The sequence below is a fragment of the Diceros bicornis genome, chromosome 39 (assembly GCF_020826845.1).
Source record: "Diceros bicornis minor isolate mBicDic1 chromosome 39, mDicBic1.mat.cur, whole genome shotgun sequence".
NCBI classification, from domain to species: Eukaryota; Metazoa; Chordata; class Mammalia; order Perissodactyla; family Rhinocerotidae; genus Diceros; species Diceros bicornis.
In genome coordinates, this window is record NC_080778.1 from 3,571,498 (window position 1) to 3,584,561 (window position 13,064).

Sequence of the window (13,064 nt, forward strand, 5' to 3'; positions counted from 1 at the left end):
TGGCAGCTCTGTTCCACGTGGTTGGCAGAGGTCACTCAGGGGCCTCAGCTGGCCAATGGGCAGTCTCGAGACCCCTCTGCAGGCCGAGACACGTTCCATCCCAGCCCTGTGCAGTGGGATGTCGGGAAGGCTGTTGACCGAGTGCCTCCTGTGTCCCCTCCAGCGTGGAGGCGGCTGGGGCTCTCGGAGAGCGTGGGCCACCACTGAGGACATGAGGCTGCTGGGCTGCAGGCGAGGCGGCGCCCCTCAGTTGTGGTGCAGCGTCTCAGCAGTCACAGGGCCCACCCAAGCATCAAAGACCTTGTGGCCACCTTTAGTCTGCCTCAGGGTCCGCCTATGCTACTAACTCAGTGTTCTCTTGTTTCCCACACCACGGCCCTCACAGAAGATGGTATTTGGTTGGCACATGGGGTAAATGAATGAATGAACTGGGGATGGTGACCTCCGGCCTCTCCGGGAACCCCATGGACCAGGATCAATGCCTGTGTGTTTCCATGGCCTAAACAACTGAGGAGCTCTGACTGGACAGCACACAGATGGGTGGGTGATTGTTCTAAGGCCCTTTTATCATTCTGGAGGAAGACGGAGAAATTGATGACCTTTCTACTTCGTTAAAACAAATATATATGCTAAAAATTTATATCTTTACCAACTCCTGTGTTCTTGTTCTATCAGTTATTGAGAGAGGAGTGTTAAAAATCTTGGATTAAAATTATGGATTTGTTCATTTCTCTTTTGAGTTTCACTAGTTTTGGTTTCATTTACTTTGAATCTCTGTTCTTACCTTTGGGGCTGTTAACGTCCTCTTAATACTTGATCCCTTTGTTGTTGTGAAATGACCCTCACTCTCCCAGGTAATGTTATTAATCTGAAATCTACTTCGACTGGTATTAATATAACCACTCCCACTTTCTTTTTTAAAAAAAGTTTAATAGTTGATTTGATTGAATCAGGATCCACACATCACAACTGATTGATGTATCTTAAAGTCTCTTTGAAATAATTTATTATATTTTTTGAATTTACATACAGTACAATTCACTTTTTGTTGCTACAGTTCTGAGTATTAACAAATCTGTACTAAAGTCACAACCGAGATTTAGAACGGTTCTCTTGCCTGCAGAAATTCCCTCCTGTAGCCTCTTTGTAGACAATCCCTTCCCCACCCCAACCCTTGCAGACACTGATCCTACAGTTCTGTCTTTTCCAGAATGTGTATGGAAGGAATCATGCATAATATAACCTTTTGGGTCTGGCTTATTTTGCTCTGTGTGAAGCATTTGAGATCCATCCACGTTGTTGTGTGCAACAAGAGTTTGTTCTCTTTTTTGCTGAGTAGTACTCCATTGTATGGACGTGCCACAATTTGTTTAACCATCCACCAGTTGAAGGATACCTGGATAGCTTCCAATTTTTGTCAGTTATGAGGAAAGCTGCTAGAAACATTCACTTTCAGTTTTTTGTGTAAGTATATGTTTTCATTTCTCTTGGGTGAATATCTAGGAGAGGGGTTGCTGGGTCATATGGTCAGGGCTGCACCCCTGCTCATTCTCATCAACAGTGTATGAGAGTTGTCAGCACTCGGCAATGTCAGTTTCGGGTTTTTTTCAGTCATTCTAATACACGTGTAGTGGCCTCAAGTTGTGCTTTTAGTGGTATTTCCTGAGTAACCCATGAGGTTGGGCATCTTTCTTTGGTGAAAAGTCTGCTCAGATACTTTGCCCACTTGTTTATTGGGTTGCTTATTCTCTTATTTTTGAGAGTTCTTTGTAATTCTTGATACAAGTCCTTTGTAAGCCACGTGATTTCCCAATTATTTTCTCCAGGATGTGGCTTGTCTTTTCATTCTCTGAACAGTATCATACACAGAACAAAAGTTTTTAATTTTAACAAACTCCAGTTTATCTTAATTCTTTCACAGGTCATGGTCTTGGTGGAATTTCTAAGAATTCTTTGCTTAACCCAAGGTCACAAAGACTTCTTCCTGTATTTTCTTCTAAAAGTTTTATGGTTTTAGGTTTTATATTTAAGTCCAGACTCCATTTTAGTTAATTTTATAAAAGGTGTGGTGTATAGATCAAGGTTCATCTCACTTTTGCATGTGGACGTCCAGCTGTTCCAGCACCATTGGCTGAAAGGACTCTCCTTTCTCCCCTGACCTGTCTTTGCTTCTTTACAATTAGTCAGGATGATGGGATAAATTATACCTCTTATTAATCAAACCCTAAAGCAGATTCATATTTGTGTAACTTTGCTCTGCATACCATCTCAAAAAGCACTTACCTTTCAAAATTATACATCTTATTAATGAAAGGGTGACCAGGCCGATCACATTTCACCAGGACTGTTTCCTAATAGAAAAGAATAAAGAAAGCAGTGAGACTCTGCCAGGGCTGCATTAAGCACATGGAGCAGAGGCTGGCAAAGCACAGCCCCTGGCCCATCCAGCCTGTTGCCTGTTTTTATAAACAGAGTTGAACTGGGACACAGCCACGCCCTTGCTTACAGATCGTCTACGGCTGCTTTTGACTCGACAGACAGTTGAGTAACTGAGAGCGAGACCACATGGCCCTCAAAGCCTGTAATATTTACTCTCTGTCCTCTTAGAGGAGACGTTTGCCAACCCCTGATACTGAGAAGGGAGTCAACTCCACGGAGGAATCACATAGAGTCCCTCATCTGCCACGGCCCGAGGTTCCACCCTCCGGGTGACGGGCTCTCAGGGCACTTGACGTTTCAAGAGAGGGGGAAGAATTTCATAAGGCTAGAGAAATCTTTGCTATAATCTAATTATAACAGGTGGAACCAAAAGGTTTGTTTTTAAAACACATCAAGTGTCGATCTTGCGAAACTATTCAATGATATCCTGTGTGGAGAGAAGCAAAGACGATTTTCAGCCAGAAATGCAGCAGCGGCTTAGTTTCACTTAAGCAAAGAAAACATCAATCTTTTGAATTGGTTCCAATTCTAAAACAAAATGAGAATTCATGAAAAGACAGGGGTATAGGAAGAATTTTTAAATACAACCAACAATTACAGTGGTGAATAATTCGTAGACATTTGATGTTTCCAAATAGTTAGAAGACGCTAGGGTGACACCTTCTCATCTTCTTACTGGTACTTTGAGATATCTATATATATATCTACAAAAATAAATACGTATCAAAAAGTGGCGTACGTAGGTTTTAAAGACACAAGCTATGGGATACAACAGCTATTGTTCCAGGATTGTCATTGTTGGTTATTTATTTACTGCCAGAAGCTCGGTCGTGACGGCTGTTGGAGTGGCATGATGCTGCATCTGGACACTGCAAGGTCTCCCTGGTGTTACATGCTGTGGTCACCAGAGAGGTGAACCTTCCCTGTCGCCATAATCAAAGGTGAAATGCTACAGGAATCATAGGTGTGCATTTGGGTATGACAGGCAATGAAAAACTGTTCAATATTAGCCTTGGCAACACGTTCAATTGTTGACTAAGCCTTGACTTTACTGAGGCATCTCTGCATTGGTCTCACCTTCTCCATGCCTGCTCTTGCCTGCTGTGGGACTTCTCATCTACCGCCCACTCTAATGAAATGGCCCCCTGACCACCCCCCAGCTGGTTTCTCTGCCTCCAGCCTAGTCTACTCTACATCAATGCCTTAGACATCTTTCCAAAATGCAAATTAAACAAGAAAGGAATGGATGAACTCACTGAACCCAAAGAAAGCAGCTTAAGAAGGAGTGAGTGACTGGGGCAGAGTGTCATTAAAGTCCTTATTTCAAGTTATCAGTTGGATTTGGTAGACCAGGAGGTCATTTGCTACCATAATGAAAAGTTTCAGTAGAGTGGATGGGATGGAAACCGGTCCACAGCAACTTGGGCAATGAGTAAGAGGCCGAGCCAGTGACTAGGGGCCTTCTATCATGTCACCCAGCATGACTGTCAGGATGTCCTCATCTGATCCACACACAAAGATTTGCATGTGCCGGTGTCTTCACACGGCTTTCAAAGAAGAAGAGCTATTCTCAGGGGAGTCACTAATCCAGAGTTCCTGTCTCCACTGAGTACATACTGAGCAGTTACTGTGCCCCGGAGACTGCTCCAGGAGCTGTGTATGCTGATATGATAATAGTAATATCATTATATAATAAGAGAAATACCCCTATGGCAAAGGAAGTTCTTAAATCCTTCTCACTCCCAAACTCTGAAAGATGCTGGAACTCAGACATCCACCAGGAGCAGGGCGCTGATGTCATAAGAGCAGAGCCCCGGATTCCCAGCTCCTGTACTCGGGATCTGACCTCCAGCCCAGGTCCTTTGCTCCCTCCCTGTGGTGTATGTTCAGTTTTCTGTTGCCTGATTACGGTGGTATTCCTTTAATATCATGCCAAAATGTAACCCCAGTGTCCCAGGATGAATTGCACGGGGACACACACCCCCCAAAGTGCTTTATTGATGTCTCCAAATGCCGTGGTTTTAACCATGAAGAAAAGCAAATGGAAAATGCTACGGTTTACAATGTCTCACCCAAAAGCTCAAGGGACATCCTATAAGGAACACAAAAAGCCATAAAAACAAGCCTGAGTCCAAAAGATCCCCACGGCTATTTGGAATGTCGTCCTACAGTGCAATTGCTAGATTTTAAACAACAGCTGAAATCATTCCAGGAGCAAATTTTAATTTTTCCAAACACAGATTAAATGTTCTTTCCTGCCTATGCAAACAAATACCTCCTCATTCACAATACCCAACATCCCTTCTTCTCACAGATAAGGTTCATTTCCCTTGGCCTTTTAAAATAGTTCCCTTTCATCCAAACCTTCAAACTCTTGACCCTACACATCTTTTCTTTCAGGACGGGAATGGCCCTGACATGCAGAAGTGGTGGGTCCAGACCCCTGTGGTTTGTCTGTAGGACGGACATTATAGTACCTGCCTCACGGAATTACGAGGCTCAGATGAAACAACATGTGAAAGCTGCTTAGCTCGGGGTCAACAACCAACAGACGTTAAGAACGATCGAGCGCCAGCAAGGACGCTACTGCAGTGCACTAAATCTACCACCGGGCTTCAGTCTGCGAGCTCACGGCGACACTTAACAAACCACACTGTAGCCTCTGCAGGGGACAGGGGACCACCTCGTTATTCAAAAGCTGATAAATCAAAGGAAAAGAACGGAGCCTTTGTCCCTGTTCCTCCACGGACCGACCGTACTTGAGATAACAACAAGCTAACGGGAAAGCATCTCTTTTAGTTTCCAGGAATAAAGGAGGAAGGAGTGGCAGAGCTGGACGATCACTGCTCGGCAGCCCCGATGAAACCAGGGACATCACCGCGGCTCTCGCCCGATGAGGAACTCAACACCTTCCTGCCTCAGGGCTCCACCCCGGGTCTGGCCAAGCCCCTGCGTCCACCTGTCACTCCACAGGAGGCACAGAGGACAGGGGACAGGAAGCGCTGCACCAAGAACAGTGGGCCCCGGGCAACTCGCCGGGTCCTTGGGCCCTGGCTGTTCAACAGATAATTGTGAGGAAGAGAAAGGGTGTCTCCCCCTAAAGGTCTAAAAAGACATCCAATTAAAAGTGGGCAAGACTAAAGTGGAGTGTTTAGGAAGGCGCACTGGGGCAAAAAACTATAAAGAAATGAAACCAGTGATTCCAGCAAGGTGAGTGGAGCTACTGCTCCATTCCACACACGAGGAAAGAAGGCCTGGGAAATTCACATGCACCTTCCTCCAGGGAAGACCAGGAAGCCCGGAATGGTCGGGTCCCCGTCCTAGTCACCCTCCAATTCCCACAGTGGGCGTTCAATAGGCATCTGACTGCAAACGGATATTCTAAGACAGTGAGTGCCCTGGAGTCCGGGGGACAGCAGCAGAAGCAGGGCCCCCTTCTGTGTGTGTGTGTGAGCAGGCAGCCATATGAGGCCACATCTGAAGCAGGACCTGTGACCACGGCAGAGAGGAGGGCAGATAGAAGGGCCCAGCTGGGGGATGGGAACTGCCTGCCCACAGCCTGTGCGTTTTCCTGATGGGTTGTAGGAGTTTTCCTATGCATCTCACAAATGTTAAACCTTCTGGGAAATGCAGTTTCTGATCTGTGCTCTGTTTTCCGGCGGGCAATGGACCAAGCGGCTCTGTATTTCGATTGTTTCATCTGTGCACTCTTAGCCCTAAAAGACGGTGAGCCTGCGGCTGGGGGCAGTTCACACTTTTCTTTCTCTAACAAGTTCAAAGCCACTCCTGTTGTTTATAAATTCGCCCGTAAGAAGCATCGTTTTTCATTCACTGGTTCTTATTGGGAAAACGACAATGTCTGTTGATCCCAGCTTAATATGTCTGATTTTTCTCACCTTTTCCTACTTCACCCCCCTGCAGCTGTTCCCACAGGGGGCCGGGGCCCCCAGAGCGCCCCCTTCACGCGTGGCTGGTTCTGCACCTCTCATCCCTGTCTTCCTCCTCAGTGCCAGGACAGCGATACTCATGCCTTCCCTGCCCAAGTCCACCTCCTGCTCACCGGCTGGAGTCCGGCTCCGCTGTGAGACACGGACCTCGTGTATAGCACCTGCTGGCGAGTGCGAATGGTGCGGGCTGCATTTTTCATGACGACTGCAGGATGGAGGCTTCGGTGCAGCCTGACGGTAACAGAGAAGGTGAGCTCCAAGCATGCCACACACGGTTCTCACAGGTGGTTGTTATGTGACAACCTCTGTTGGAATTGGCTTCACTTACACAGTATTAAGGTACACTGTTTTGCTGCTAAACTAATGAGGACACAAGAGACAGTGCTCATTTCCTGTTGGAGTTATTTTTTAAAGCAGCTGGAAGAATACGTTCATTATTATTTTTGTGTGTTACTAATACGTATTACTGTGTAGCTCCTGGTCCCTTCCATTCTCACAGTGTGGTGATGATGGGGCCTGAGCTAAGTGTTCCTGCACTTCTGGACCTCCTGCCCTCCCCTCCGAGAGCAGAAAGACGGTCAAGGAGAACGTCCCCTCTCCCGCTACATGTGCATGTGTGCGTATATTTATATATATTATAAGGGAAGGAGACAGATGCTGGTAGATTCCCACCACAGTGGCTGAGAGGGGACAAGACAGCAGCCGAGCCTGCTAACTGTGGTGTCAGCTCAGCCTTGGGCTGTCGCCTCACACCACGTAGGACCTAGCCTGAGCCTCTGGCACCACAGGTGTTCGCGGGCTCTGCTGCTCTTCAAGATCTTCGGATAAGAAACAGCCACAGCTTTCTTTAAAACTAGTATAAAATCTATTCACTAATTCTGATTCTGCTACCATCTAGTCATGTTACCTTGGGCAAGTCATTTACCTTCTTAAATTAGCATTTTCTGCCATCTGTAAAATGCGCTGGTAGCAAAGTCTGTTCCTAAAGCTATCTTACATTTGCGTAATTCGTTGAAACTATGGATCTAAAATTTGGATTAAATTAACTACTCATGAAACAAGAAAATATGAGGAACGTTACTACAGTAAAAGAAAACATACTCCTAGAGGCATCATGTGAAAGGGGATCATTTTTCTGAAACAAATTAATATAAAAAACAGCCCACGGTGTGTGTGTACGGTACACTGTGCAGGTCAATTGGCCACAGTGAGGTACACTGTGCAGGTCAATTGGCCACAGTGAGGTACACTGTGCAGGTCAATTGGCCACAGTGAATGAGTCTTCTGAAAGAACAGCAATGTCCTTTCCTGGAATAGTATGCCCTTTGGAGATAAGTGATGAGGGACAAATTCTTTCTGTTAATCCAATTTAAAGACAGGAAATAACTGATTAGAAGGAGAAGAAAACGTAAAATATAGAGAATCAGTTTGAAGCAAACTGATGGGAATTGAAAGACAATTTCTTCCTTAAATCCTTATTACTCCTTAAAAAAAGCCAAAAGTCTTTCTCGTCGCAAGTCTGTGAAAGTCACATTTGGTATTAAAACAATTTTCATTTCTTCAAAGTTGGGTCATATTTGGGAAAGTAAATCTTGATTCTAGAAAAGCCCCTTTTAGATCCGAGATTTTACAGCTGGACAGAGCGAATCTTCAAAGGCCCCAAGGAGGTAAGTAACACGACAAGGTCACACATTTAGCCTCTGATTCAGCTCTTCTGGTTTCCATCGTAGTTTGTCTGTCACAGGCTGGACAAGAAACGCCTGAGTCATAGAATGAACTAGAAGTGTGTGTTTCCTCTGTTTATTCACTCACGTGACAAATGCGTATGGAAAGACGGCTGTGCCAGACCCTGAACTGAGTCTCACGGTGAAGAAAAGGGGCAGGAGCCTGCCAGGACAAAGCTTACAGTCTGGTGACAAGTGTAACAAGTAAGCTGACAGAGAGTTACATTAAACACCAAAAAGAACCTTGAAGGAAAATATGGACGTGATGAGACTGCGTGAGAGAGTGGTCTAATTTAGATGGGGACCCCAAGAAAGGCCTTTTCCAGGCAGTGATGCTTAGACCGAGAACTGAGGATGGGTAGGGAAGCCAAGTGGAGGGGGGAGAGTGCTGTCACAGAGGGATTCTCGACCGAGGGTAGAGCATGAGTGGGGTCCTGGAGGCCGCAAAGGGCCCGTCGTGTCCAGGCCCACATGGCTGGAGGACAATGAGTGAAGGGCCAGCGTACAGATGGAGAGAGAGACAGAGGCCAGGTGCGAGCGTTTTAGAGTTTTCCCTTAGTTTCTTTTGGATTCATTGAAGACTTTCAAGCTAGGATGTGATCTGATCACACTGTGTTTTCAAGGATCGCTCCCCGGCTGCAGAGAGGATCGGACAGAGGCAGGGTCAGGACGAAGAAGGTCCGTCAGGAGGCCATGGATAGTCCAGGGAGAGGAGCGCGGCCCAGACGGCACTGTGAGGGACATGGAGTAAATCAGACAGACTCCAGGAAGACTGTCACTGCAGAACCAACAGGGCCTGATGAAGGATAAGTAGGGCAAGAGGCCAAGGCATGACTCCCACGTTTCCGGCATTGGGGGGAGGGAGTGAGCCCTCGCTGAGACGGGGAAACAAGAGTCCGTCTGCAGGGAAAGTCAACAATGCAGTTTGGGATGTTTTATGAGATCCCTGTGAGCCATCTCGTAATGTCCAGTAGGGAGTGGACGTGTGGATCTGAAAGTCAGAGATGTCTAGACTAGAGATAAGCATGTGGGGGCATCAGTCTGCTTTACCCTGTATGACAGCTGCCCCTTATCCTGACACAGCTGGGAGCTTTCCGACAGAGGAAGCCCCAAAGCCCCCAGCACATGACTGCACGTCTCTGCTTCTGCAGAAGCCCACGCTGCCTACGGTGGACACCAGCGGTCTTGGCTGGGGCCAGGCCAGGTGAACCTGAGTCAAGGAACAAGTATTTTGTTAAGGACTGCACAAAACTTTGATCATTGAAAATTTTGCTTAGGTGTGCCAAATCCATCCGTCTTTGCCAAGCACCTCTATAAAAATATTTTTGACCTCGACTACAGATATTTGCATAAGGATCGCCTGCCCCATAGGCTTTGTTAGCTACACTCAGAAACTCGAGTCAGTAACCGTCACGCTGAAGGGGTTAATAAGAATGGAAAATAAGGGAGAACCACGGACATCCAAAGACGGTTCAGCAAAGCCAGGAATCTGTTCTTCCACATCTGATTATCAAACAAGCAGATGTAAATTAAATGAAAACCAAAAATAAATAGCCCTTGAGACACCAAGAACTAGGGCAGTAGCCAGACTCTCCATCTGAGACTAATTTTAGTTATAGGTTGAATCCAAAACTATTAAATGTTGAATTAGGTTGCAAATTGAAATGCAATGCCGAGTTCCACATCCCAGACAAACTCAAACTCTCTTTAGACTTTTGGAAATAAAAACACAACTTGGGAGCCAAGAGGGACAATATCACAAAACTGATCCCCTGTCTTTTCAGCAGAGTTAATGATATGAAGCCTTTAACAAACAGGTCTAGTAAATTCAAAACAACTTGGATTCTACTGACTTTTTTAAACGTTATCTAAAAGGCCCCAATCAAAAGAAATTTTATCTTGGTGGGTAAAATATTTAAAAATCCTCAAACTTCTGAATTTGAACAATCAATGGAATTTTGACAGCAACTGGAGAGGGTCAAGAGGTTGAATATAGTAACAAATAATAATAACATAGTAACAATAATAATAATGAACCCTAACTGCCTGCTGGAGGCCAGGACTCAGGCTCAGCATATCTCTCCACTGAAAAAAAAAACAAAAAACAAACACTTGGAGGTTGACCAGTATGCCCCCAGACCGTGGAAAGTGTAGAAAAGGCAATTACTTAACCACAAGTACTCAATATTTTCACTTATAAAAGGTCGAGATTAATAAGATGATCATGAGAGCTACTTAGAACTCAAATTCCCAATAACGAGGATTTATTGGTCTCCTTTTGCTTGACTCAGTAATACTAGTGCTTAAGACAACATACAATGCATCAAATGACAGAAGAAAAAACACTTAAAAACAGAAATTTTTAAAGTGCTTATTTCCAGAGACTGTCAAAGGAACTTTCTTAATACAGCTATAACAATTTTCTTGGCTTCTTCGTAAAAGAATAAAGCCAACAATCCATTAACTGAAACTACTTTAAAAAGAGTTCTAAAACTTGTGATAGGTAACCACAATAAGACTGATTTAGATAATAGGCCTTGCGGAAAAGTGAATGAGACAGAGTAATCAATACAACTTAAAAACATCTTCAAAACAGTCATCATAATCTGGATGGTGAAGTTTGAAATTTAACTTTCCTGTTAAATTCAAAACGATCAATATTAACTAAAAGTTTAGCGTCTCATATGCTTTCTAGGTACTCAGGATGAGCTAGAATGAAATATAAGCCCAACATATTTTTAAACTTCTATTTATTGAGACTTTCAAACGTATATAAAAATGGAGGAAATAGTATAATGAGACCTCACCCAATATTTTTAACATTTGGCCAATCTCGTTTTATATATAGTCCTGCTCAACCACCTCCCATTTCTCTGGCATATTTTACATTAAATATCAGACAACGTATCATTTGATTTGAGTCTGTATATTTAACTGATAAGGACTTTCTTTTAACATAACACCATGCCATTAATCTCACTTTATAAAGTTAATATCACCCGATACATATTCTAATTTCCCTAGTTGTCCCCCAAATGACTTTACGGTTGGCTTGTTCAAGTCAAATCAAAACAAGGGCCCACTGCTGTGTTGTCCACCTCGTGAGTCTCTTGTTCTCCAGGACCCTCGCCCCCTTCTAGTCACGTTATTCATTTGTTAGAGAAATCACATCATTTGTCCTGGGAAACGTCCCACTCTCTGATTTGACCGATCATTTCTTTCAGTGAAACTACAGTGTTTAGGGGCTGCAGAGGGATTCCCCAACCCTCTGTTGTAAAGACTCCGCCAACCCCTAATGGTCTAGCACCTAGAGGACTGTTACCTGGAGCCAGTAGAGGTTTCAAATGGCGTTTTCTAATTTTATCATGTACTCTGAACTTATTAGCTAGAATCATCTATACAGAAAACCTTTCCCTCATCAACTATTCATTTACCCTGAAATGCATTTCATACGGGAAGAGCACCAGAAACATTTCATCCTTTCTCATGGTGACCTTTTAGAATCATGGACTGATGCACCAGCACTCTCCAAAGGCGACCAGGGAGATTTAAAAACTATAATAATAATTGTGAACTGAAGGTTTTTACATAAGGATGTGTGTCAGTCTGCTTCCGTCGTTTCCCAAGCTCTGTCAGTCTATCCCACGTCAGTGGCCCTGCGCTCTGTGGACACGACGCATCGTCTGGGACATTCCCCCGTCGGCACAGCCCATGTCCCAGCTCATCCACGGAGACTCCTGCCCACGGAAGGAGCCCACGTCCTAGTATTTAGGGACCACAGTCTGGATGCTAGAGTTCTCATTGCTACTTCTAGGCCTTTTCGGTAGATGAAGCCAAGGAATATGACGGTTTTAAAGAGAAAACAAAACCATGACTTCTCAGTAGATATGTCTGTTTCAAATTTAAAAATTCCAAGTTCATATTTAACTCCATTGGTTTTATACTTGTATTTCTTTCTTATGCTCCAAATTTTGGACTCATTCCTATGTGCATTGATTGATTTGGGGTCTGGAAAATCAACGGAAGTGAAGTGACTTTGCTCACACAGATCTACAAATTAGGAGCCTTAAGGTTTCACAAACGGAAAGTGCGTCCGATGCTTCATTAATTTAATGTTCAGATAGAAATCGAGAACAAAAACAATCTTTGTAAGCTAAGAAAGCATGAAATAAAGAAGGACGTTATTTTATACTCATTCAATCTCTGAGTTACTCTCAGTGGTGGAAATATCTGGGGAATATCTGAACCATCAGATAGAAAGCTGCTCGAATAAAATTGTTAGGAAACTTCACTCACATCGTCCACGGCGTGGGCCACTTCTGCAGACATGGAGCTGCGGGGATGAAACAGAATTTAAAATACAAATATTCTTAATATCCACAGTCTTCACAAATTGTATTTTTGCTACATCCCTGTTCCTTTTTTAATTTTCTGGTTCTTTCCACTCACTCTCTGTTTCCCCAGCCTCTGGATTTATTTCTTCCTCCCTCTTCTGTTTCCTAACATTTCCTTTTTGTCTCCACATCTCTATTTTTCGTTCCTCTTCTTAATTTCGTCTCTCCTCTCTCCCTTTCATTTTCTCTTGAAATCTTTCCTCTTACACTTCTGCTCTATATTTCATATTTTCATATTCCCTACTTGCGTGGTATGGGAGGGATGGATAAGTCTGTACTTCACTCTCTCCCGCATGCACAGCCTTGGTCAGAATCCTGGGAGTATTGACACAGAAGAAGAGTTATACCCAAGTCTCTGCCTTCAAGGACTTGGGTATTTGGAGGCAACCTTGAACCCAGAAAAATGCCACATGTTTCAGAACAAAACTCAAATGAATGTAAACGATATAAGAGCATAAATGAAAGTTGATGAAGCCTCTGTGGACTTCGGAGAAGCTGAAAGCCCAGAGCAGCACCGTTCAACAGAGCATCTTGTAATGATGGGAACGTTGTGTCTACAC

At 44.3% G+C, this 13,064-nt stretch overlaps 1 protein-coding gene across 1 annotated transcript in view; it reads right to left on the reverse strand.

The window, feature by feature from the left end:
- Positions 1 to 13,064, reverse strand: part of KIF25 (kinesin family member 25) — a 50,883-nt gene that overhangs the window by 19,318 nt on the left and 18,501 nt on the right. The window contains exons 7-8 of the mRNA XM_058533992.1: positions 12,407 to 12,443; positions 2,284 to 2,351 (exon numbers count right to left, since the gene is read on the reverse strand). Coding sequence (XP_058389975.1) covers positions 2,284 to 2,351; positions 12,407 to 12,443 — 105 coding nt within the window. The remainder of the gene's footprint in view (positions 1 to 2,283; positions 2,352 to 12,406; positions 12,444 to 13,064) is intronic.